The following is a 25,462-nucleotide window of genomic DNA, read 5'->3' on the forward strand; positions in this document are numbered from 1 at the left end:
AATTCCTTTATGTACTTCACAGTATTTATATGCTGGAGAGTAAGTGCTTTGTGTTCCCAGGAATTAGACATGTTTTTGAAGGAAAAGGTTGAAAATAGATGTTGATATGTATAGCAGCTAGTGCTGTTTCCCCATGGGTACCTAATGCATCAATTTCTTGTGAATACAGATGAAAATCACAGTGCAACAGCAGAGTCCAGCCGGCTCCTGGATGTCCCTCGTTATCTCTGCGAAGGCACAGAATCCCCGTACCAGACCGGGCAGCTGCACCCTGCCATCAGGGTGGCTGATCTCCTGCAGCATATTAACCTAATGAAGACCTCTGACAGCTATGGATTTAAAGAGGAGTATGAGGTGAGATCTTCAGAGGTGGGTTTTTGCTAGGAAAAATCCCTTTGAAAGGGGCAGCCTTTTGTTTGCATTGCACTGCAAAAGGATGCAACTAAATGTCACGGGTTTAAGTGAAAAACAGATAAAGATAAGCAGGCGTAAGATTCCTATATATGTAACCCGAAAGTGAAATAGTGAATGGAGTCCAGTGGTTTAAGCCTTTGCAAGTGCCTGGGAAAAAAAACCATGTGCGTTCCTTAGGGAATAAGACATGCTGTGCTGAATCTTTCCAACATGTTGTAAGAAGTTACCACCCTTTTGTTGCCACTATTTAGTTGAAATGCTGCAATTAGTTATGTGAGCTTTCTGAGCCATCTTCAGTGTAAATCTCCTGGATTAGGTTAAAGTAAAGATTTAACCTGGCTGGTTTTGCAAAAAGCACTGACTGGAAGCACTCTCATGATTTATTATAGCATCTCAGTAGGGCAACACTGGGTCTAAACTCCAGCTGAGAAGCAGTAGAGATGTGCCAAGAGTAGTAACATCTTGAAGTTCTAATTAGACCTGCCTGAGCATGTCTACTTACAACTTTAATGTTAAAATGGAAGCAAAAAATTCCCAGCACTGAAGGTAGAAGACAAGTACGGATTCATTTTGCTTCTGATCTCTGAATCTGTTGTGAGTCTTTGGGATTCGAGTATCAGGCAGGACACACAGTAAAGGTGGGAATGGTACCGCCAAGGTCGCTCTTGATACAGCTAGGTTTAAAATGAGTTTTCTCTGAGTAAATAATCTCTTCTGACTCAGTTTTCAACCTTTTCTCCTTTCTGCAGCTGTCTCTACTGTAACATAAGAACTGGAATAAATAAATGTGTGGCTTTTAAAAGAATATTATTCTCTTTTCCTCTCTTTTACTTAAATACACTTTATTATGCTCTGCCAAACTTCAGGGCTAAGCCCAAGTGTCAACCACTGCTGGGGGGGCGGGTGGTCCCTGATGCCACATCAGGTGTTTTCCTACTTGCTACTTCTATTACCATACATGACATCTGTGACCTGGCTTGGGCTTCTGAGTGTGCATTAAAGTTTTGTTTCCGTGGCTACTGTGTACTTTCTGGAGGTAACTTACCCAGATCAGGATAAGAGAACATCTGGAAGGAAAGAATAGCATAGACCTGCAACAACTGTAAAATATCTACGGGCAATGAAGAAAAAGCCGAGGAGGAATAAAGCTGCTTCTAACTCTTCTGAGAGATCAAACTCTTAGGAAGGGTTCAAAAATACAGAATAATTTTGACAGTGGCTAGAGGGAGGGATATGAGGAAAAACAACATGAACAATGAACACTGACAGAGGAGGCTTCCTGATGGCTCTGCAGGAAGAAAAGCCATTTTACTAAGCAATATAAGGAAAGCAATGTAATGCTGTAGTAAACAGGCTGTATATTATGGTGACTTGTAAGAAGGGTGATCAGTCTCCCTGTGCTTTCTCAGCTTATTGTTTTTCCTCCATAGCAAGGATGTCTGAGCAAGGTTAGCCTTCCAGCGATTGCAGGATTTGAAATCCCTCTGGAGTCCCTCAGTGACTTGCCCACTGACCTGTAGCAGACAGAGGGAGAGAGCCTCCTTCTCTAGATATATTTCTCTACCGTGGTACCGCCTGGGTGACCAGGGCGGACGAGCAAAGCTGAGCTTACTTTATGGTAGGGCAGTTCTTTTAAACTGTTATTTTTGGAGATAAATTAATGGTCAGAATGTTTTCTTTCGGAACATTTTTATTTATAGAGTTTCTTTGAGGGGCAGTCAGCTTCTTGGGATGTCGCTAAGAAGGATCAAAACAGAACAAAGAACCGCTATGGAAACATTATAGCATGTGAGTATTGTTGTGCTTGGTTTGAGCGATAGCTGTAGTTGTGTGTTACTTGTGCCATGTTCTCTCTTTCTTTGCAAGTCTCCAGTGGCGTAGCTGCTTAATACCCCAAGCGGAGAAGGAGGACAGTGCCTTTCCCAGCATGTTTTTTGTCCTTCACAGTTCAACTTTCTTTCTTTTATAACTCAGGCTGAATTTTCACATTTACATCTCTGTTGTGCAAGCTGTGGTAAGCATATAACAGCAACAAGCTAGCACTCATTTGGACATTAATTCTGTTAATTCCCGATTTGCTACTGTTTTACAAATGCAATTGAACACGCAGGAATGAAGCTACCAGAGAAGTCCCTGAACGGTAGAGTTACTTCTTCATCGAATCCCAAGTGCATTGCTAACCCATATGTTGTGACTTCCATATTTTTTTTTAATGTCTCAGAATGAACCTAAGCAGGCTGGGGTCGGAAGTAAGGAAAACAGTAATCAGGATTTTTGGTTTTTCTAGATTACCATCAGTGGAGCTGATGTTGAAAGAGACTTTGAGCAAGTGACCTGGTTTCTTTGTGTCCTTTTAACCATGTGTAACAGTATGATACCTTTCAGCTACACTTAATGAAGTTTAGTGAATGTTTTCGAAGTAATTGGAGACCTCAGACAAAATGGTTCTTTGTAATTCTGTGTAAACACTTACTATTCAAGGGCTGTGAATTCTGAGGCACGTATGCCAGCTGATACTGGTTTTCTAGACGACTTACCATAAAATCTTACTTAAAAATCACACTTCAAAAAGGCACTGTAACCACTTGGTTTTTACAGATGACCACTCCAGGGTGATTTTGCAACCTGTTGAAGATGATCCATCTTCAGATTACATTAATGCCAACTACATAGATGTGAGTGAACTGCACAGCTTTCCTCCTCTCAAATTGCCAGCTTCTCTATGTGAAACTATTGCATGTTATGCCTACAAATTTATTGAAAGCTTTCTTTTATTAAGAACAAAATGTACACTTTCCTTGTTCTGCGTCCTAGTACTCACTGACATTATTGTGCTTTCTTTCACATCTGACTTTGGTTTGGGCTGTAGATTTGGCTGTACAGGGATGTAAGTACCACTATATGTGAATAACAGCATCCTATTGTAAACATTTAATATAGATATTGTTATTAATTAATTTCCTCTTCTATTTTTATCAGTCGATAAGTATGCATGCCTCATCCAATTTATCTCATCCGTTCCTTTAAAAAATTTCCTTTTGTGTGAATATTTTTTGTACCTGTTTTGAAAAGATAATTTAGCCTTTTAACATAGCTCTGAATATTATTATAAATTGTTAGATAACTTAGGTCAACCTGTCTGTTAAAGAGAACTTGCTGTTCATTTTTTTGTTTTGGTTTGGTTGTTTTTGTTTGGTTTGGTTTGGTTTGGTTTTTTGGGTTGTTTGGTTTTTTTTTTTTGATGATTTTGACCACTAGCTTTTCTTTTCCCCTTCCCATTTATATGTGAGAAGATGGATAGTATGCTGTACTGTAGTCACCTGAAAATGTACCTGTGAAGTAGTTGTAATCTATGCTTGGCAAAAAAGGAGGGATGGTAGCCTTTTGTGGGGGGATATTGTTTGCTAGCTTGTTTGTTTGTTTTTAACAACAATTTAGATAATATTTAACTGACATTTGTCTTAAGGTACTAATTTAGATACTACTAAGTATATACACAAACATATATATACATATAAAAATATTTCATTGTAGTAGAAATTTCCTCACTTGTGCAGAAAACCTCTAAAGTTTGAAATTCCATACTTTGATTAAAATACAAATTAAATTATAAATTAAAAAAAAAAAAAAAAAAAAAAACACAAAAACAGGAAATTTGAAAAAATTCTGCCAGGTGTTTTGATTAACAAAATACAACTTTAATTAATGCTTTAGGACTAAACAAGCGATGTTCAAAGTAATTTGAAAGATACTGGAATAGCTAGGAAAAGTGTTTTTAAAATACATGGCTTTGGTTATTTTTCTTTACAATTGCACCTTACTAATTTTTCCTGTCCACTGTTAGTTGATAAATTATTCAAGACCCTCTTGACTTTCCAGGATATAAAGATTTAGCTCCAGGTTCCAGTTCCTTGAAGATGTTGTTCCTCTTATTTAGCAGAAAATTGAATCTCATTATAACAAGGCAGGAAAGCTACAAGTTAAAACTGGCACTTTGCATTTTTAAAGTGACACTTTTACCTTCTTCTGGAAAGTATTACATAGTGTACAACAGTGTAGCACAGGTTCCACTTTCATAATTTGAAGCTGGGGCTTGATATTAAGGACTCCAGGAGAGAATTTTTAGTCATTTGATGCAATCCTGGTTTCTTGTAAAGCCAAGAGTAAGATACTCAGATGGTTTTTCTTAAGCCCCAGAGGAAGATGCTCTCGCTGTAGACAGAATAATGAAGCAGTCTGTGGAAAAAGATGTAAACTCCTTGGGTACGTTGAAATCCTTCAATTTAGTAGCATCTTGTGAATACCGGGAATCCAAGGACTCATGCACCCCTCTAATGCAATACTTGAAGCAAGTGGCCTAATAAAACTGTAACCTAGAAAATAATTGGAGTTATTTCTTTAACATTTGCACACTGTGAAACTCTGTATTGTTTTCTCACCAGTGATACTAAAGTTTCCTTCCTTTGTAGCTAATGTTTCTGGCACTGGTCAAAATATATTCTGAATTATTTCCTCAAGAACAGCAGCTCTTTGTCTTGTAGTTTGTATGCAGACAATTAATGTTGTATAGTAGCACTGGCATAGACCCAGCTAACTGGAAAGGCTTAGTTGTGTAGGCTGGTCTATCTATCTATATATGTATGTGTATATACTTGTGTGTATCATGTCTGGTATAATTGATGCACAATTTGTGCAGTGGGACCTTAATTCTGTGCACACATGACCGTGTCCAGCTCTGGCCCTGTTAGTGATAGCTTGGTTACATACCTCTTTGTGCCTTATAATAATTCCCTATTTAGAAGAAGACAATAGATGTGTATTTTTTCATATTGGATAAGTTGTGAACACAGATCAACTACTGAGATGTGGCAAAGACAATTTTTACTAAATTTTAACTAAATGTCCCAGTGTATCTAGTTGGGGAGAAAATGTCATTAGAGTACTAATTTTTAGGCCCAAGGGACCCATTTAGAATACTGCTTCCCAGTACACTGCAATGTCTGTTCAAGTCAGATGTTCTTTCTTCCATTTTATCTGTTGTCATTCAAATCGTTTCAGTATTAACTGGCTTTTTAGGTTTTGAGCTTCATGCTGCCCTTAAATATTGGTTTGTTCTGAAAATGTTGTCTAGAGATAAGAATTGTGTAGTACCCTTATCATTTTATTTTCCCCTCTCTGTTAGTTATATGGTACTCAAACCAACTTATATTGCTGTTTTAGGGATATCAGAGACCAAGCCACTACATTGCAACCCAAGGTAAGAATCTGCCAGCATTAATCAAACTGAACAAGTATCCTCTGTAGTGTCCAGCAGTGTTTTCGTACAATAGAACTAGGTAAAAATAAAGCATATCCAATATTGTGAGTTGCCTTGTGTTATGGTAAATTAACATAGCATATTCAGGTGGAATGTGAATAAATGCAAAAATCACACTAATTTATCATGTTAATTAGCTATTGAGTAACTCTTTCAGTGATAAATTCAGCTGATAAAGTCAGAAGCTACTACCATGATTTCCAATTATGAAGATGAATAGAGAAAAGAGGCATGTGGACAGAGAAGAGAACGGTTTCAAGCTGCCTTGAGGCATTTTTCTTTCCTCATATATTATTTTACTGTCTAGGATTTAGTCCAGGATGCAGACGGTGAAGATAGTAATGATAAATTAAACACTATCTCAGAAAATCTGGGTAGAGTAAGGCCAGAGAAGGACAAAATCTCTTTGTAGGAAGAAGTGAGGGAAATCTTTATCATATAACAACCTACTAATAAAAAGGGAAGTTAGGGGAAAAAAATGAATTTCTATGGAAATTATTCATTTTGTAATTCTGATAAAACTCCTCACAATGAGGAAAACCAAATAGATTAGTCTAAGGTTGCACTGAAATAACAGAGGCTATGAATTAAAGTAAAAATAATTAGATTTAGATGTGTCATTATTTGATCTGTGAATATAATCTGACAGCTGGCTGAAAATACCCTGTTACTTCTTCCCTCTGTTGATTGTAGCTGCACGCAGGAAAGACAAACTAAAGGCTTGTTTTAAAGCAGGATGCTCAAATTTCTGTCGACATTTTTTTTATTTTTATGTAACTGCTGTGGTGCTGTCTAAACAGGTCTCTATGGCAGTTAAGTCTGCATTTGTGTTTTATTTCTGCTTTATTATGTAAATCATTGCACATAATAGTGTGTAAAGGGCACAAAAATTTATTGCTACTTTAGCATGCAGCCTTTGATCTAGCATATGAAGGAATATGGTTGAGTCTTCAGATGTGTGTTATATACAGTAATATTTATACTACTGCTGGACTGTGGTCAGGGAGCTGTTTCTGAGATGATTGTAACAGGGTAAAGCCTCCGTCACTCAACTGAATGTGTCTTGTCTCTGCGGCAGAGCAGGAGGCAAAGCTTAAACAAGTGCTACTCATTTGCTTCACAGAAAAGTAAAGTTAGTTTAAATACCCTTCACCGGAAAGTTTATGGCTCAGCAACTGCTCGTGCTTCTGCACTTTGCCTGGAGCTGGATGGTAAGTGCACAGGCTCAGTGCCACCCGCCCTCCTGATGGATACTGCACTCCGGTGTGGATATCTCCTCAGTGAACAGCTAAAGAAACTCACACTCAACACATTATATTTAACAAATGTAAAACAAACCTAGAAATGTAACTACAGTTGTAGTCACACATTGCTGTGTCCTTGTGGTTTTCAAGCAACTTCTGGCGTTTTGCTATGTGAAACACCTGCTATTAATTTCTTTTCAAGTGGTAATTCAGTTAAACTGAGAAAATTCAGTGTTGGTTAGAAATAACAATATAGTCTGGAGACTGGCATGATGGTATGATGATGTGGTTTCATGAAACTTGCATATTTGAGCAAGATCGTCTTTGTGTATCAGCTCTGAAAAGCACTGGATTTTATTTTTAGCATTTGCTTTGACTGTTATTTTCTTGCAGAGTATTACATGGAATTTTTTCTTACAGGTCCAGTTCATGAGACTGTGTATGACTTCTGGAGAATGATATGGCAGGAGCAATCAGCTTGCGTTGTGATGGTCACAAATTTAGTGGAAGTTGGAAGAGTAAGTTTTTGTTTTGTTTTCTTTTAATGATACAAGCCTAAAGAAAAACCTGCTGACGAGACGAGTCTTGTGAAGGACAACCCTGCATCCTGAGAGGAAGGGGAGGGGGAGAGTCCAGACATGGTTGCAGTTACGGTGTTATGTAAAACCAATGCTGACTTCTGAAGAAGACGGAAGCTGTGTTGCTTTCATAAGTAGTGAAAAATTGTCTGAGTCCAAAATTCACATTTCAGCAAAATAGATTTTTATATTGTCACTCCAATGAGCAGAGAAAGTGGACTACTGAGCAAATGTGCTTCTATATCAGTGGCTAGAAATCAGCAAATTATTTACAGTTTAGCAGTAACACATGCCTCAGGGAGTAATGTAAAGTATCTAGGATTACTTGCAACAGTTTGATTACTGATATGAAATGCATCCCAGATTAACATAAGTGAAAATGTATTCCATAGCTCAGCACTAAAAAAAAACATAAATGCTCATTTAGAAATGACTTTGGCATCTAAGTACAGCTGTGTAAAGTAGTGGAAATTCCTTGTAGCTGGTGCTTAACTTGACAGAACAGCCATTAGCCATGACAAGCCACATGAGTGCACGGTCATTTTGGAAATAAATGTGGTGTAATGCAGTACATGCAGTAACGTATCCTCAAGCTTTTATTTTCCTTTGGTGTAAAATGCTTTCCCATTTTGTATTTAGGTCAAGTGTTACAAATACTGGCCCGATGACACAGAGGTTTATGGGGACTTCAAAGTGACCTGTGTAGAGATGGAGCCACTTGCGGAGTACGTCGTCAGGACCTTCACTCTGGGAAGGGTAAGCACATTTTGAAAGGGCTCGGAAAAATACTGTTCCCTGGTAGCAAGGAGTGTGGAGGAGGCTGTGCTTGCGCCTGTTCCTGTCTGGTTAGCAGGTCCACAGCGTAGGCAGCCTTACCTCACCGTGGGAGTAATGCATTGCATTAGCGCTATCCAAACATGCATCTCACTGTGGGATTTCAAATTTCCCCAGAAATGTTGACTGCTGCCCTCCCTTTTGTGGCAGTCACCTCTTCTCTGTAGCCACACTTCTGAGCCGAGCTCACGTACCAGTTATGAGTCATGCCTGTCATTCATATCCATTCACTCTGCCCTGAATGCAGCTGAGTCAATCTCACTTAATCAAAGAACAAACTCTGTGAATGCAATATGTGTGATACAGTTGTGGGCTTCTGGCAAATCATTATACTTGCCTGTAAATGTATCAAGCCATTGTCTTAATTAGCAAAACTTCTGAAAATCAATGCAAATTGCATCCAAATCTATAAAAAAAAAAAAAAAAAAACTAATGAGGCAAAACTAGCATCATTAATGGCAAAAGTAAAAATTACAAACTTCAAAATAAATTTAAAAAAAAAAAAGACGTCTTCAAGCTTTGCTTTAAATAATTGGTGAAACGGTGAAAACAGCATGTAGATTCTATCAGTCTGTGTTATCATTATTTGAGTCAGACAATATCTACTCTTAAATACTTTGAATTTCATAACCTTTTTTTTTTTTTTTTTTGCCTTTACAGAGAGGCTACAATGAAATCCGTGAAGTTAAACAGTTTCATTTCACTGGCTGGCCAGATCATGGAGTTCCTTACAATGCCACAGGCCTGCTTTCTTTTATACGGAGAGTCAAATTATCTAACCCTCCTAGTGCAGGGCCTATTGTTGTCCATTGCAGGTGTGTACAGAAGAGGTAGATTGATTTTTTCCACAACTGTGTATGTGATTATTTACAGCAGTTCCTTGTGAAGCATCCATCATTTTGAAGTGTTTTGTTTTTGTTGTTTCCTTTTTGAATTGCCTAATTCACACTGCAGTAGGATTTGACTGTCTACAGTGATGTTTGGAAATAACTGGATTCTAGTACGCTTTTCCTAAATAGAATAGCCAGAGATATTCTTCTTCCTGCAAGAGCTGCACCAGCTAAATTATATGATACTTCAGGCAATCATTTTAGGTAGCCTACAACAATTTTGTGACAGCATTCGAGAATAAGTGTAGATACAGCTGCTTTGATAGCTTGGTGTTGCATATAATGTCTGAGCAGATTATTAATTTAAATCAAAGTAAACAAGCAGATGAAAGAAGATGGAATGAGGTTAATGGCAACAAATACAGAATGTTGGTTTTCCTGTGCAAGTTTTGCAAGGTTTGTGTTGTTGGGACATAGTCCTTTGGCAAATAGAATTTTCCTTCAGCATTGTCAAATGTTTAATTATGTTCTGTAGATAAAGTTACTCAGCCGTTACAGATTTTAAGAATTCCCTGTGCAAAAACTGTCCATAGCTTTATAAAAAAACAAAATAAATCGAGAGAGATTCTTCTGGATACTGTTGAATGTGCTGCCTGAACCAGCTTAGAGCACGTCTGGTAAAACATACACTTGAGTTTCTTATTGTAATATATCACTTAAAAATCATTCTTAGTCTTATTAAATGAAAACAAAATCTGTCATATTTTGAAATGCATGAGCTTAATCATCCTCCAGATTTTAGTTTAACTTTTGTTTTTACTTTAAGTATCGATCTGGCTGATAAAAGGAGGAAACAAGTATTTTTTCTGCTTTTACTTAGTGGATCAAATCTGATGCAAAAAGGTTGTTTTGGGCACATCAAAAGATTTAAAGGACATTGTGAAGAGAAGGAGAGAAGATGAAAATTAGATGGTCGTTGTGATGAAAGAACTGAAAGAATTTATAAAAATGCTCTCAGTAATGGGTTTATAAAGTTTGTAGGTGTTTTCGTGGGGCTATTCCTAATGGTATCTACTGATTCTTTTTAGTGCTGGTGCTGGACGGACAGGTTGTTATATTGTGATCGATATCATGTTAGATATGGCAGAAAGAGAAGGTGTTGTGGATATTTACAACTGTGTCAAAGCCTTACGGTCCCGTCGCATCAACATGGTACAGACAGAGGTATGGCAGTTTACCTTCAGAGCACCTGATGCTTTCTGAAATGTGCCAGGTCAGCATTTCACTGTTACTCTAAAGAGCAGGCAGTGGCCCCGTTGAGGGGTTCCCTCCATTGGGGAGCATTGCTCGATGCAAACAGCACCCAGAACCAGGTGGGTGGAACAAACCTGCCAGCTCTTTCAGCCTTCGCACAAACAAATGCTTGCTTAACTTTGTAACAAAAGGAAAGCAAGGAGGACTTTTTAGGGAAGAGCCTACAGTAAGCCTGTCTGGCACCTCTCTCCCCAGGTCTGGTATCAGCAATTCCAGGAATCCAAAGTTGGAATTTCAACAGGTTGCCACTGGTTTCAGACTATCTCCAATGACTTTATCCATAATTTGACTTACCTGTGGAACTTTTATGTCCATTTCACTCTCTCTTTTCAACTCTGTTTATATTTGCTTTATTAACTTCATTGTCAAGACTTTAGGACCCCTTCTGTCTTTTGTCATGCAATTGGCAAATCCACAGTAAAACCATTGCCTTAGTGATGAAGCTATAACAGTTCCCATTCTGCTGCCTAAGTATCACTGAGCTTCCAGAGACACATGGGCTACTAATTTATATTAAGACAGGTTACCCGCAGTGGTTTGCCACTTCTCTCTCCTGTCTTCCATGTGGACATCTACCTGAGAAGTTATTTCACCTGTGAACACGTGCAGATCTCTGCGGTTGGCAGCCAGGCATATCAGAGTAATTCAGTGCAGTTTTTATTCTATGTTGCAACCTGTGGCAGTTGAACAAATAAATGTTTCCCATTAAGTACCACTGCTCCAGGGCCATTAATCTTTGGGAAGTGTGTGGGGTAGAGTGTTTCAGTGTGACTGCTTCAACCATCCCAGTTTAATCTGCTTAATTAACACCCCTACTGCTGTTCCTTTCTCTTGCTCTCCCTTTTCCTTCTTACCTCTCATCTTCTCTCAGAGGTTCATACTTACACAACAACATAAAGCTGTAATTGCAGCAAGTTCTTGTGATGGTCATCTGAACAGCAGTGATGTCAGTAGCTCCAGAGCTGTGTGGTTAAGGCAGCACAGGCTGTAGAGCTGGAATATGATCACAGTCCCTGGACATGTGCTCTTGTTACAGGCACATGTTAAAGTTTGAGCTGTTAATAACCTCATTGGTATCCACAATAGCTAGGTGAGGCTGGCACAGTTCTCACACTTCACTGTATAGACATTATTTACATCTGTTACTCTTGAGGTGAGTAAATATAATAGGCGTTGTGTAAAAATTGTCAGGAGGCCTGATTGAAATAGTATTGCAGTTGTCTAGGACTCAGGATATCTCAAGGCAAGTCAGAAAAAAAAAAGGGAAGAAATGCTGTTTCTGTTGGGACACACTTGAATTTATTACTGGCCTAGAGCTGGCTGTCGGACAATTGGTGTACTAGCTTGCACATGCATAAGGACAACACAGCATGCCAAATAATTGCTAATCACACTGGTAGCGCTTGAAGCAATTTACACTTTCTACTAGTATTACAAGGCTGAAAGCTGTTTTTGAAAAACCAAAACGAGTAAAGCCAAGAAGTCGCTGGCATATATGTAGAAACCCACAAGCACCACAAGAAATCTGAAATCCTCCTGTTATATACATTGCTATGCCTGTTCTGTTAAGTCTTACTGAATTTAAATTGGTTCTGAAAAAAACATCCTTGTTAACGACATCCCAATTAGGACAAGACTGTGTACTGAAGTGTTATTCAATGGATTGATGGACACTACCTTGAATGAGTTCTACAGTGTGCAGGAGATCTGTTTATCCTAAAAGAAGGAAAGATCTGTTGTTTTTAAATGGCTATAATTTTTGTTTCTTTGCTTAATTTGGTAGGAGCAGTACATCTTTATTCATGATGCCATTCTAGAAGCTTGCCTGTGTGGAGAAACTGCCATTCCTGTCTGTGAATTCAAAGCTGCTTATTTTGATATGATTAGAATAGACTCTCAGACAAACTCTTCACATCTCAAAGACGAGTTTCAGGTATTCACAGTTCCTACTAACTCTTCATGTGACATTTTTTTTGCCTCTAGTTACATTTAATTTATCTTAAGGGAAAGGTTTTTCGTATCATGTTTATAGCATTTGGTACCTTACTTTTAGTCCACAAAATAAAGCACCTGTGTTTATGTGCTTTGCAAAGTTGTTTTAAATATGGAATATCCTCCTTTGAATAAAACTGCAGTAAATATCTGTCTAGAATAAAGAGCACTGACTGGGAACCACAGTGAATTTTGGCTTGTGTTTTCACTGTTAAGGCATAGTTCTTTAGGGCTCCAAAGGATCCTCTTTGTTTTATTCCTTTCAGAGGGGATAGTGTCATGCAGAATCTGTTCAGTAGTACATGAAGAACCTTTTATGCCTGCAGCTTAAACCCCTTGAAAAGCCCCAGCACGTCCATCAAACAGATAGAAGCTCTTATTTGCTAATGTCTTCTTGCTAATGCCTCACATTTTCACACATTGCAATATTTTAAATTAAAGCTTGGAGAATCTCAAGTCCGTTGTCTGTTAGTTCAGCATGCTAAAGCGAGCGTCCTCTCTCCCTTAGACCCTGAATTCTGTGACCCCTCGCCTGCAAGCAGAGGACTGCAGCATAGCCTGCTTGCCAAGGAACCACGACAAGAACCGCTTCATGGATATGCTGCCACCTGACAGATGTCTGCCTTTCTTAATTACTATTGATGGGGAGAGCAGCAACTACATCAATGCTGCTCTTATGGACGTAAGAGACTATCTTCTTTGTCTGCATAGTGTGCCATGAAAAGCTGTGTAATATGAGAGAGCCCACTTGCTAGTTTAAGAAAGGGTAATTCTTTCTTACTGTAGTGCCCAGTGAAACAGTCCTAATGAAGAAGAGTGGGGGGAATGGGTAAATAACCCCGTCAGCTTGCGTTGCTTGTTCAGAAGGTTTGTTATCTTTAGTCTTTTGCATCCTTATGGGACCCACTGGAAATATCCCCTTTTCAACAGCATTATATAAAGCTCTAGTCTCCAGCCCTCCAAATCTCAAATTGCAGCAGGATCTCAAAAATCTGCTGTTTGTTGGGAAGTAAATATTACCTACCTGTGCATAAGGTTGCTATCGCTATTTTATAAAAAAAAAAAAAGCTATGTATACTGAAGCAGGAGAGACAGGGGAAAAAGGAAGAAAAATTGTTTCTTTGGCATGTTTGAGTATAGGGTTGGGGTTTTTGTTGTTCACATTTTGAGTTGCAGCTCTTTATAAAGTTGAAGTTTGAGCGACAGAGGTATTGTCAGGGGAAAAGGTGAATTAATGGGAAAAATGGAGGTGAACCTGCTTATAGCTGTCTGATCGATAAAGCAGTTCATCACATGTGCTGTCAGATACCTGCCTGTGCCTGCCATTAGCATTTCCAAGGTTAGGCCCCTAAAGCCACCTTTGCAGTAGATACTTAAATAACTGGCCTGATTTCCAAGAGCATCTCCCCTTCCTCAAAAATGAAGTGCTGTCAGAAACTGCAGTGTCAAGAAGAGATGCTGGAATAAAACGGTAAATGACAGCAGAAATCATCAGGACTGAAGGGTATATTCATCCCAGAGTTCTGCCTGAGCTAGTGCAGGAAACATTTGAACTGCTAGCAAAATGCAGTCCCTAATTTCACAATTAGCTATTGTGCCAGATAAATAGAGGAGTAGCATGTGTGAGACCAATCTATTAGGGAGACACTGGGGCTGAATGGATGAATTAGAGCAATGAGCAGAATTTTGGTAGCAACCAAAATTGTTCAGAATTGCAGTTAAAATAACATTAAGCACCTGGATAAAATTGATGTGCTGTGGACCAACCAACACAGCTGCATAGAGGAGTGTGATTTGGGGAGAAAGGAAGACAACACAGGCTGAACGGCTGGGTGGCAGGAGGACTCTGTATAACAGCGTGTGACAGGCAGGGACAGGAACCAAGCAATGTATTAATGGATGAGCAATCAGAGGCAAGTAAGGAAAGACAGAAACAGTCGTAATAAAAGGAAAGAGGCAGGAGAAAAAAAGTAATATATTACAATGAAGGCATATAGCAAAACTATAGGGTTAAAACTTTGGGTAATAAAAGCTATTTCATGCCCTTTCTCTTCTGTGTTTTTTTTAAGACTGATTTATTCAGAGGGGCCCAACTGCTGAGCAAGGAAAGGGTACTTTCGATAGCAAAACAGAAATGGAAACTTTCCACAGTGTACTTGTCCCTGTGTTCCCACAAGAAGGTGTCTGCTTCCCAGTGCGACAGCAGATCTCCTGCCTGTTCTTTTGGAAAGCCTGATCATCTCAGACTCAGTACATTCTCTTATCTCGGGAAAGACCAGAAATAATGGGGAAGCAGTCTAGGAAAACATCAGCTAGTACATGTTTTATTTCTTAAAAGTACAGGTAAAGAACTGATAATGTCTATTCCTTTTCGCTCCCTGGGCAGATCTAGGAAGCAATACATAAGCCGCTACTACCCCAATATGCTTCATGCATTAGAAGAGGATAGCACACAATTTAAAAAAATGTCAGCCTCCTTATTCTGTTGTCAAACAAGTACTGTTGCTAAAGGCATTAATTTGTTATCTTCACAATTTATAGCAAGTAGAAGGATGAAAAGAATTGTACTTTTTCTTTCTGGGCCTTACACTGTGATCTTTGAGGGTACATCAATATGTTGTGCATGAGGATCCCTCATACCTATCTTCAAACAACCAAACTTCCATACAAAAAGTGGTTTAGCTACCCTACCAGGTCTTTCTCCTGGGTTAATTTGCTTTATCTCAGTTCAGTAAAACAACAGCCAAACTGCTTTTGGTACCAGCATGGGTGCTATAACATGGAGATCTCTACACTGCATACAGCACTTCAAAGTGGTAACGTACAATTCCATCCGCCTACAAGAGTATTCACCATCTTACTCTGTTTCTCAGATTAACCTGCTGGTGCTTCCTTGCCAGTTCATATCTGTATTCCTTCACTGCAGACCTCTTCTGTGCATAGTTGCAAATTGCCCACCAAAAACTTCTGATCTGCTGCCTGCCGCTCATAATACACATGCTGCAGAGAATTAGCCCCTCTGCTCTTAGTTGCATCTCAGCTAACCTATGCAAGGCTAGAAATCCCTATTTGCAGTTGTGTATAGTGAGGCATACAGAAAATGGAATCTGCTGTCATGACAGGAAATAGTATTTTGCTCTTTAATTTCTGCTTTCTGCTGGAAATGGGCCCCAGTAATCCGAAAGGCCAGTTCCATGGGTGACCCTGTGGCCATGACACCAGACCAGAATTTGGGATTGAGCTTAGTCTTCAGTTCAGTTACAAAGCTCGTGTTTAACCTGCTGTGGGTGGGGTGACCTTCTGAGACCTCTGCACCCCTCTCTGCAACACGGGTCTCCTGCAACAGTGCCTGAAGCAGAGTTGCCCGAGCCTCAGCTCAGCAGAGCCCTGAAGAGCGTCTTCAGTACCCTGCACATATCTGAACTGAAACAGAGCTTGGCCCATAACAAAGTGGAAGGCAGACCTGAGCAGAGTAACCTCTTTGTTCTTACTGGAGACAATAATTATTTTTAACATCAGCTTTGGTGAAATCTGGTGTAATTGATGTCACAACTTTGTTCTATTTATATGTTTTTCCTGTTGCAGTGTTTGAGTGGAAGTTATTAAGTACTTCCTCTACCGGTGCTAATAAAATTATTTGCCTTTACAGAGCTACAGGCAGCCAGCAGCTTTTATCGTCACACAGCATCCTTTACCAAACACTGTGAAAGATTTCTGGAGATTAGTGTATGACTACGGCTGTACTTCTCTTGTGATGTTAAATGAAGTCGACTTAGCACAGGTTAGTTTGAGGCTCGAGCTTTCCCTGTATTGTCACACACTTTAATCACTCTGGGTCCACTGCATGATCAAAATGTAGAGCAGTGCAATGACTTTACAGTTATTCTCTGCTTTACAACAACTGGTTAACACTAGTTGCTCAGTAAAGGTTAGGTGAGATGTCTGCAGTGCGATAAGCAACGCTTAGGTTGTAATTTACTGTTTTATTACCCCTGTTTTGCTCTGGCACAGGGCTGCCCGCAATACTGGCCCGAGGAAGGGATACTGCGGTATGGTCCCATCCAAGTGGAATGCATGTCGTGCTCAATGGACTGCGACGTCATAAACCGAATTTTCAGGATATGCAATCTAACAAGAGTAAGCATTATCTTAACAATATGTAACAGAAAAATACATCATTTTTAATGGTCTCGAGGCTCTTGTTGTTCTTAATTTTAAATAATAGTAAAATACTAACATTCTTAAGACATTATCCAGAAAAGAATCAGTCAAGCATCAATATCTAATACTAATTATTAGTACTTTTCTATAGCTACACACTAAGCAGAGGGAGCAGTAAGGTGTATGACTGTTCTGTGGTGTTCTCCCTGATGAGTAGAAGGTGTATGAGAAGTATTCTGTTACTCAGTGTACAGTGAAAGAGATGTCCCTGTAATGAACATGTAGTGACAGGTATTTAATTCATAGGTTCTGTAAGATGTTTTCTGTGATGAATCACGAACAGAAGCACTGAGGCTGGTTATGCAACCAGCGCCTTCTCAGCCTAAGATGTGAGAACCACAACATAGAGCAGGATTGTGGCACCCTGCAAAGCGGAGTGTGAAAAAACTCTGAAAGCTCTTCTGCCTCTGAAGGCTTCTACACGACTGTGCCTCGACCTACATTTATCATATTTTTCTCAACTTCAGTAGCAGTGCCAGTCTTGCATTCTTGTCGACTCTTTCACACCTTGCAGCATCTTGTCTTTTTGCTGTCCCATAGCGTTTCACACTATCACAGCATCTTCTCAAACTCTGTTTGCCATGCAGTGTCTCCTCCTTAAGCTCACTTCTATAAATCACTTATGTTGCCTACACATAAAGAATTACAGATGCCTGTACCACCATTATATGTACAGTTAACCAGCAATCCCTATTTTACTTATCATTGCTACTTTGTAGGTTTCATCCAATACCAAATTTGCATGCCAGCAATTGCTACTTGGAGTATACACTTAATTTTCATTAATGTTGAAGAACAGCTGTGGGGAAAACGGATTACTGTGTATACAGAGATTTATCTTATTTTATTTTGTTTTGGTCACATTTTAATTTTTCAAAGTGTGGGGATCGGTTTGCTTGTGGCCAGTATTTTACCCAAACTTTTATTTTGCTTATATTCAAAGCTAAGAAAAACATTTTCACCTCTTCATACCTTGTTTGGAAACTACAGGAAGCTAAGGTGTAGGCACACTGGCAAATATTACGCCATAGAGCTTTTTTTGTTGTATTTTGAGACTTCCGCTTTTTGTGCATGTGTTTCTTATTTAAACTTTTTCCATTTCTTCTTTTTTACAATGTTTTGATTTTCTGCTCCTCTACTTCTCTTTGTCTCTCTTGCCTTTTTACCTTTACATCTTGCTTCTAAATATCCCTCAGCTCTGTTCTTCCTTTTCTAAAATCCACATTCCTGCTCCTTTTCGTGTTCCTCAGCTCCAAGAAACTGAATAGACTATTTATTCTTCCAAGTATTGAGGCCTTTCTTTTGACAGTCTAATTCTATTCAGAGCTTTCCCTGTGTAACATCTAGTTCATGGAAGGCTCAGAGACTGGCAGCAAGGCTCTCACAGTTATCATAGTCTGGCAAAAAGGGAAGACTTCAAGGAAAATAGTCATATTTGTGCACCAATATTACTTGGGTTTTATTTATAATGGGGTTAGTTGATGCATGCGAGCCAAACGTATGTCTCTTCATTTCTGTAAGTCTAAGAATTTAACAGTGATGTTTTTAATTGATTAATGATGTTAAGGATAAAAACCCTTGATACGCAGAATCTAGGGGATTTGTCCATTTAGAAGAAGTCAGGATAGGTTACAGTAGTGATTGATAAACTGTGGATTGAGAAACTGTGATGTTGTCTTCAGTGTAGTTCCCTTTTTTCCTTTTTTGACATCTTCCTTGAGCTCAAGTGATAGGAATTTATGGAGATCCTACCATGCAATGCATATACATGTTGGAATCTGTCCTTAATATAAACACTTAGGTTTCATGTTAATTTTATTTTTTGGTTTTCAAAACCAAGATGTAAAGGTGCCATATTGATCTAAATCTCTTTGGTTTCCCTCAGCCACAAGAGGGCTACCTGATGGTGCAGCAATTCCAGTATTTGGGATGGGCTTCTCACAGAGATGTACCAGCTTCCAAGAGATCCTTCTTGAAGTTAATTCTCCAGGTTGAAAAATGGCAAGAGGAATGTGAAGAAGGGGAGGGCCGGACCATCATCCATTGCCTGTGAGTAATTGGGAGAAAGTCAAAATGCTACTCTTCAAATAAATGCTTATAAATTAGTTCTTGGTTTAAGTTCAAGCAGTATTCTTATGGCTACATTCTTCTGCACATGCCCTTGTTTCTTTAAAAAAACAAAGCAAAACAAAACAAACAAGTGAACAAACAAACCAAAAATCCTAACACCAAACACAAAAAACCCCAACCAAAGAAACAAAACCAAAGAAGTACCACTGCTACTGTAGGTTGACTTTTGGTCAACTTTTTGATTTGTCTGTGTCAGGTTGAAGTACCATGGGAATGAGTATTTTGGACATGATACTACACTGATACTGTGTATTGTGTCCTGTACATAATAGTATGTTTTTCGGGTACAAAATGGGTACAGATGGATTTCTTCTGTGTAGTTTCAGTAAGGAAGTCTTTTATGCTGAATGCCAGATAGTTATTTTTTCTGTATCTCTTGCATATCATGTGTTGCATTTTTTTCCAGAAGGTCTACTATATTTCAAGGTGTTTATACTATGAATATATGAATTCAAAGAAAAGTTCTATATTACAGTGTGTGATCCTAAAACTGCTATTGGTAAATGACTGCTAGCTGCTTTTCTGAGCCTGATATTTAAATGGAAGCTGGTTTAGGGGGTTTGAAAATGTGGCATCTCTGTCTGCCTAAGCAGAGAATGACCAATCTCTCTCCTACCTTATTTAAATATAAAGTTTAAAACCTAGAAATTGAATTACGCATTCCTCCTTACTTTTAAAAAAAGGCTTTTGTTTCAATGTTCAGAATTAACTCGTGGCCCCTTTCTGCCCACCCCTCCTCATTATCCGTGGAACCTTCTGGCTAATTTAAACTTAATAAGAAAAAGTACCTACCTTAATTTCTTTGAAATGAAGATTAAAATAGTCCAGAAGTGTCTGCAGAGGTCGACAAGATACTGAATCAGTGCTGCCTTGGCATACTCTGGCTAGATAATCCTCATACCGTAGACTAATTTAAGTGAGTCTCTCCATAACTAAGTGGAAAATGTTGTACTTGCCATTGAACTTAGTTTTTGATTTCTAATGTTGTACTTGCAATTGCACTTAGCTTTTTTATTTCTAATGCCTATGTAAATTAGGCTATAGCATAGCTGGGTGGCATGGTGGGCTATAAGGGCAGAATTCAAAAGAGGTAATTGAGAGAAAGGTCAGAAACATCAAATGACTCAGACCAAACCCACTGAAGCTGCAAGGAGATTGCTGAAGCCTCGTCTCACTGTGGGACTCAGGAATCACTTGTGCTTGCAGAATGAAAGAACAGAAATGTGTTTTGATTACTGTCTTGTGCCATAGTGACATTTAACCAGCTCTTTTCTTTGTGCACAGAAATGGTGGTGGCCGGAGCGGGATGTTCTGTGCCATTGGCATTGTGGTTGAGATGGTAAAAAGGCAGAACGTGGTGGACGTTTTCCACGCTGTGAAGACTTTGCGGAACAGTAAGCCCAACATGGTAGAAACTCCGGTAAGCACCAGCCCATTGGGGTTCCTGCACACAGTCAGGGAGCCAGAGGCTCTCTTGTTGTGTGAGCGGCGTTCTCAGTCCTGTGCCCACAAAACAGCAAACCTCTGTTGGGCCACAAGAAAGGGGTATTTATTGAGTGTACAAACAAGTCAGCGTCATGAGAGGCCAGGCTAAGCGTTTTCCAATACTTTTCTTGTAGTAGTGGTACCGTACTTTTCACAGAAAACATTCTGAATTAACAGAATGCACTTTAATCTCCCCAAAATAACCTGGTCTATCTGAAGAGAAGTTGCAGCGGGTTGTGCTCACACAAACTTGAAATTTTATAGAGAAAGGCATTTCTTCTTGGTAGGAATAAGCTATAAAGTCCAGATTAGTAGCTGGTGATGTGAATATTTTGCTTCTTAATAACAACTGCTGCTTTGGAAGATGTATTGAGTAATGGTAGTGTTTATTACTCAGATTTGTTGTAGTCAAAATGATACCTCAGAACTTTAAAATCAAAGACTTGGATCTAGTATGTTGCAAATTAATATATATAATCATAGAATTGTTTAGGTTAGAAAAGACCCTTAAGATCATTGAGTCCAACAGTTAACCTAAATAATAAACAATAAACTAGTATAAACAATATAAACCTGAATTAGCAAAACCGCAAGACTAAATATTTGTATGTACATTGCCAGAACTCAAAGTAACTTTCACTCTTCTGGTCAATCTTTATGCATACAGTATGAGTACATATCCATCTGTGTGATCACTTCAGTCACGACAACTCAACACTGTGGAAAGTCCTTAAAAAAATTCACCCAGGTGGATTTTTTTCTTTCCTGTAGGTAAATGTGGGAGCAGGTTAGACAGTGTTTGAGAGTTTCTGCCATTTGACTCTCACACTGACAGCAGCCTGTGTCACTTTGCAGCCAGATGGTTGCCTACAGGATAAAAATCAGGCATGCCAATTGAAATTAAAAGCATTTTACAGTTTATGCATAGTGAAAATTGCTTCTGACCTTGTGAATTTGCATATGAGCAAAATGGCTGTACCTGCCACTTCCCATACTGCCCTTTTTTCCAGGTGCCAGTGTTTGCTTAGTATCAAGTAGCTCCTGTGGCATGATTTGCTAAATTACTGTGCATCACTTCCATCTCTTTCCACCACATAAATTAAGATGATGGTTAAAAAGTTAACAGATACAGCATCCTATAGCAGCAGTTACATTGGGCTAGATATTGCTGGTTTTGCCACAAATACTTTGCAGTCTGCTGTGCCATAGATGTCTGAGACACAACATATTGAATTGCTGCCTGGATTTCGGTTCACTGCTGTGAAGAAAACAGGTCAGATCACATGGAAAATTACTTGTGTCACTGTAAAGAGAGGCCAAGGTGGATTGTGTGTGTTTCTGATAAATGGTCTGTAAACTTATATTTCATTTCAAAATAGTCCTGAATTCCATTGTAGCTTTAATCTGCAGTTACTGAATTTCCGTAGTTGCGTTTTTCTGTTGTGTGGGTTTTTATTCAGAACTCTTGAACAGCAGCAGCTGTTGAGTTGTTAGTTAGAAAACAAACCAGGAAAACCAATGTACGGCACTGTCATGTGCCCTACATTCAGCAACATGATCAGATAACAAAAGTGAGCAGCACAATAAAGCCTTTAAGATATCCTCACCACTTCCTGCTAATGGATCACACTGGCTTCCTTTGCAAACTAAAATAAATCACAAAAGCAGATTTGTTTTGTTAGGTTGCAGGAACAATAGAGACTCAATTAATTTCCTTGTTTTTTCTCCTCCCCCTTGCCCTCTCCTCTCTCCATCCTCCTCCCCTCTGCCCCACTATCAGCTCTGAACAGCAGCCTCGTTAAGGAGAAATACTAACCACAATGAAGTTTTGAGCTTTAACTTCTCGTTTAAATATGCATCTGATCTCTTGGACATTACATCAATACAACTATACAAATGGGCTATGGGCCCAGAGCAGCTTTGTGTCACAGCTCAGTACTCCCTAGCCATTCCCTGGCTGTCCAAGCAGCAGGCCCTGGTTAACTGCTCAGTATCAGCTAACTTAAATATAAATGGTATATCAGAGTCAAGGTGCTTTCACTGCAAGAGTGCTCTGACTGATAGAAGAACTTTTCATGTTTGATAAACCAGTTCAGAAGCTGAAAGAATCAGAGAAGCAAATCATTGCATTTCATGGTCAGGTGTTTTTTCCAATTCATTGGTTAGGGCGAGTTTTTATATTGGAGCTGGTAATATACTCGTGTAGTAGCGGGGGGAAAAAAAAAAAGAAAACCCAAGCATGCCAGGCTTGAAGTTAAAATTACACATTAGTTAGAAAAGACTATTCTTGTTTGTAGATATTGCTGCTAATACTGTGGAATCTTAACAACTTATTTTTTTCCTCTTTCCACTTAAAGGAGCAATATCGCTTCTGCTATGATGTTGCACTGGAGTATTTGGAATCCTCTTAGTCGGAATGGATGTGGCAAAGTTCACCAAATACATGAATCTCAATAAGCTGTTTTGACAACAGTTCTTGATCCTGTGAAGAAAGATTTTAGGGGAAGAGGGGGGTGGGAGGGATTTTAAATTTTAAATGCAAAGTATTTTTCTTATGAAGTTGTGTATCTTAATAAAAGAACTCAATCTGTTTCTATGCTTGTATACAGTATCAACATTTAGTGCCACATAAATACTATAATGAAAACCAGAGTCAGAACAGATTTGCGCAAATTAGGATTTTTCAGTGTTTGTATATGCAGCTGTCTCTCAATTACAGTAGAGCGACCATCTGTTGCATGTATCAATATTTCCTATATGGTATTAATTTTTCTTTTTTTTTTTTTTTATTTTGATACATTGTTAAAGTACTATAACAGTGCAAATTGATGGTAAGGTTCATTCTTTATACGTTTCAAGTGTTGCATATATATATTATATATAGTAAAAAAAAAGACTGGCTTATTTTGTTTTAATGTGCAATGATGGCTGGATCACATAAAGATCTTTATAAAGAAACTTAAACATAAGCCAAAGACTCAAGTGTAAATATGTCTATATGGAGAAAGCACATGTATTTATTGTTTACTTGCATTCCTTTTTTGATGGCTGAAAAAAGAAGAATCATTTTTCTTGAAAAAAGCTTTTTTTGCTGAAATCAAGTGTAAACAATTTTTGTAGTTTATTTTTTGTATGTTTTAGTGTAAGTAGAAGACATACTTTTTATGCATAGACCAAGAAACATTGGTATAGTGGTTTTGTTGTGTACATGCTTGTGATTCAAATCCATGTAAACAACTCAGTTATAGAAGGTCTTTACCTACAGGACCAAAATTAAAACATTTTCCTGAAAATGTATAGTTTTTCACAGTTGCATTAGTTAAGTACTGATCAAAAAACTATATAAGGAGAGGCACACATCAAAATGGCCTTGCATATGATTTGCACAATATTGGAATAAATTTTTAAGCACCATTAAAATTCTAAGGGAACCAATTGGTTAAAAAAAATACTGAAGCACAGGTCAACAGGAGAAGTGCCAGGCAAATAGGTGGCTCTGCATATGCCCTTCAGGGTAAAAAAGTATTTGTTTAGCAAATTGTAAAATTAAGCAATGTTTATTTTGATGTTTACGAACATGTAAGCTTTGCTTCCAAGAAAGCAAAATTTGAATAAACCAATGCCAGATTCTGATTATAGTTGTGGTGTACAAAATATTACTGTGCTTTTGCTTAGCTTGTATCCCTTTGTTCACAAGTTTCCTATATTTTACCAGCTAAAATCATTCCAGTCTCTTGTTGGTCTTTTTTAGAACTGACAGTAAAATTCTAAGGTGCTTTTAAATAATCTGTAAAGTAAGAGTGAATTAAACTTTTATTGAAAGATTATTTTATATTCTTTCCTATTTTGATACCCTCTCACTTACTGTCCTTGTTAAGGAGTCATACTTGTCCAAAAGACCAATATATGTAGATAAGGAAAATCTCAAAAGGAAATTACATTATTTTTCACCTCAGTGTTTCAGGAAGTATTTAAGAAGACTCCATGTCATCTGTATGCCCTAGGTTTCTTCCTTTATTTCAGACACATCAAACTACCCATCCAACACTATAAACGGCAGAGAAACATTTAGAGAAATTCTACTTCCAGGATCTTTTTCAGTGCCTCCATCTGTATTGCATAGCTCCACCTCTTCCAGATCTAAAAAAAAAGTCTTTTTCTTTAGTCATCCATTGTTAGTTCCTACCTGTAAACAGCAAGGTAAACAAATCTGGTTTGAAAACGTTCACTGGGTCTGGGTTCTTAATACTCAAAATTGCTCTTTTTCTTTTTTTTTTTTTTAATTTTGTCGCATGGGAAAGGGGATTATAGACTACATGCAACAGAATTGCAACATTCCCCGCTTTCTCTGTGAGGCCGTGGCATTCAGCTAACTTTGGCAGTTGAAGTGCTGAATGTATCACCTAAAGCTAGCTGTCTGGTCACCACTTTTTGTGGAAACAACACACCATCTCCACAGATTGATTCATCCTGCCTGTTAGATGTGCCTGGAACTAAATGAATTGGACTCTGGAAAAACCTTCCTCTGTTATCCATAAAGGGTGTTGAGAAAATTAGTCTAGAACTCTAGATTAATTTTTTGGTGGCTGAGGTGAGTAGCACTTGGGGTCGTGGAACACAAAATCCACATTCCATACAGACCAGAGTGATTTTTATGTTGTTTTTCTTTCCTGATCAAAACTGTAGCTTTACCATTAGGCTGAATGAATAGTTGTTTTCAGGGAGAGCTCATGTCTTGAGGGCAGCGGAGTCCATCTCCATCGGTACTTCATAATCCTTGTAAGATCTTTGTGTCTAGTTTCCCCTGTACGTTAAGCATGACTGGTGGAAATGCCAGTATGAACCCTGGCATCACAGCACACTGCCTGCACAGGAGTCCTTCATGGGAGCATCCCCTTCAACTAGAAGGTATTATAGCTGCTGGTGGTTATTCTGCAAATGAGAACTCTGCCTATGTTGTTCAAATACTCCAAGAGTCATGTAATTTCTGTAACTGTAGCTGACTGTGGCTACCTAATGAGCTTTTGCAATAGCTCATGATTGAAGAACTTGTGGTAAGTTCTTCCTTGCAAGGCCAGGGAAAAGTATGCAGAGGAAATACAA

At 38.6% G+C, this 25,462-nt stretch overlaps 1 protein-coding gene across 14 annotated transcripts in view; it reads left to right on the plus strand.

Moving 5' to 3' along the window:
* Nucleotides 1-24,186, plus strand: part of PTPRK (protein tyrosine phosphatase receptor type K) — a 421,849-nt gene extending 397,663 nt beyond the window's left edge. For 8 of the 14 annotated variants that reach the window (XM_042795838.1, XM_042795841.1, XM_042795839.1 and 5 more), the window contains 16 exons: nucleotides 170-354; nucleotides 2,115-2,202; nucleotides 3,013-3,089; nucleotides 3,284-3,301; nucleotides 5,635-5,671; nucleotides 7,396-7,493; nucleotides 8,193-8,309; nucleotides 9,048-9,202; nucleotides 10,306-10,441; nucleotides 12,315-12,464; nucleotides 13,032-13,205; nucleotides 16,173-16,304; nucleotides 16,535-16,660; nucleotides 18,630-18,793; nucleotides 20,159-20,294; nucleotides 22,717-24,186. In XM_042795838.1, the coding sequence (XP_042651772.1) occupies nucleotides 170-354; nucleotides 2,115-2,202; nucleotides 3,013-3,089; nucleotides 3,284-3,301; nucleotides 5,635-5,671; nucleotides 7,396-7,493; nucleotides 8,193-8,309; nucleotides 9,048-9,202; nucleotides 10,306-10,441; nucleotides 12,315-12,464; nucleotides 13,032-13,205; nucleotides 16,173-16,304; nucleotides 16,535-16,660; nucleotides 18,630-18,793; nucleotides 20,159-20,294; nucleotides 22,717-22,770 (1,847 nt within the window). In that variant the 3' untranslated portion in view covers nucleotides 22,771-24,186. Of the gene's footprint in view, nucleotides 1-169; nucleotides 355-1,163; nucleotides 1,208-2,114; nucleotides 2,203-3,012; nucleotides 3,090-3,283; nucleotides 3,302-5,634; nucleotides 5,672-7,395; nucleotides 7,494-8,192; nucleotides 8,310-9,047; nucleotides 9,203-10,305; nucleotides 10,442-12,314; nucleotides 12,465-13,031; nucleotides 13,206-16,172; nucleotides 16,305-16,534; nucleotides 16,661-18,629; nucleotides 18,794-20,158; nucleotides 20,295-22,716 lie in introns of those variants that run through there. The other 6 variants (XM_042795840.1, XM_042795852.1, XM_042795851.1 and 3 more) reach the window with 2 other exon arrangements.
* The last annotated feature ends 1,276 nt before the right edge of the window (nucleotides 24,187-25,462 follow it).

Source organism: Tyto alba, unplaced genomic scaffold (genome assembly GCF_018691265.1).
Source record: "Tyto alba isolate M040663 unplaced genomic scaffold, T.alba_DEE_v4.0 Super-Scaffold_22, whole genome shotgun sequence".
Taxonomy (NCBI): Eukaryota; Metazoa; Chordata; class Aves; order Strigiformes; family Tytonidae; genus Tyto; species Tyto alba.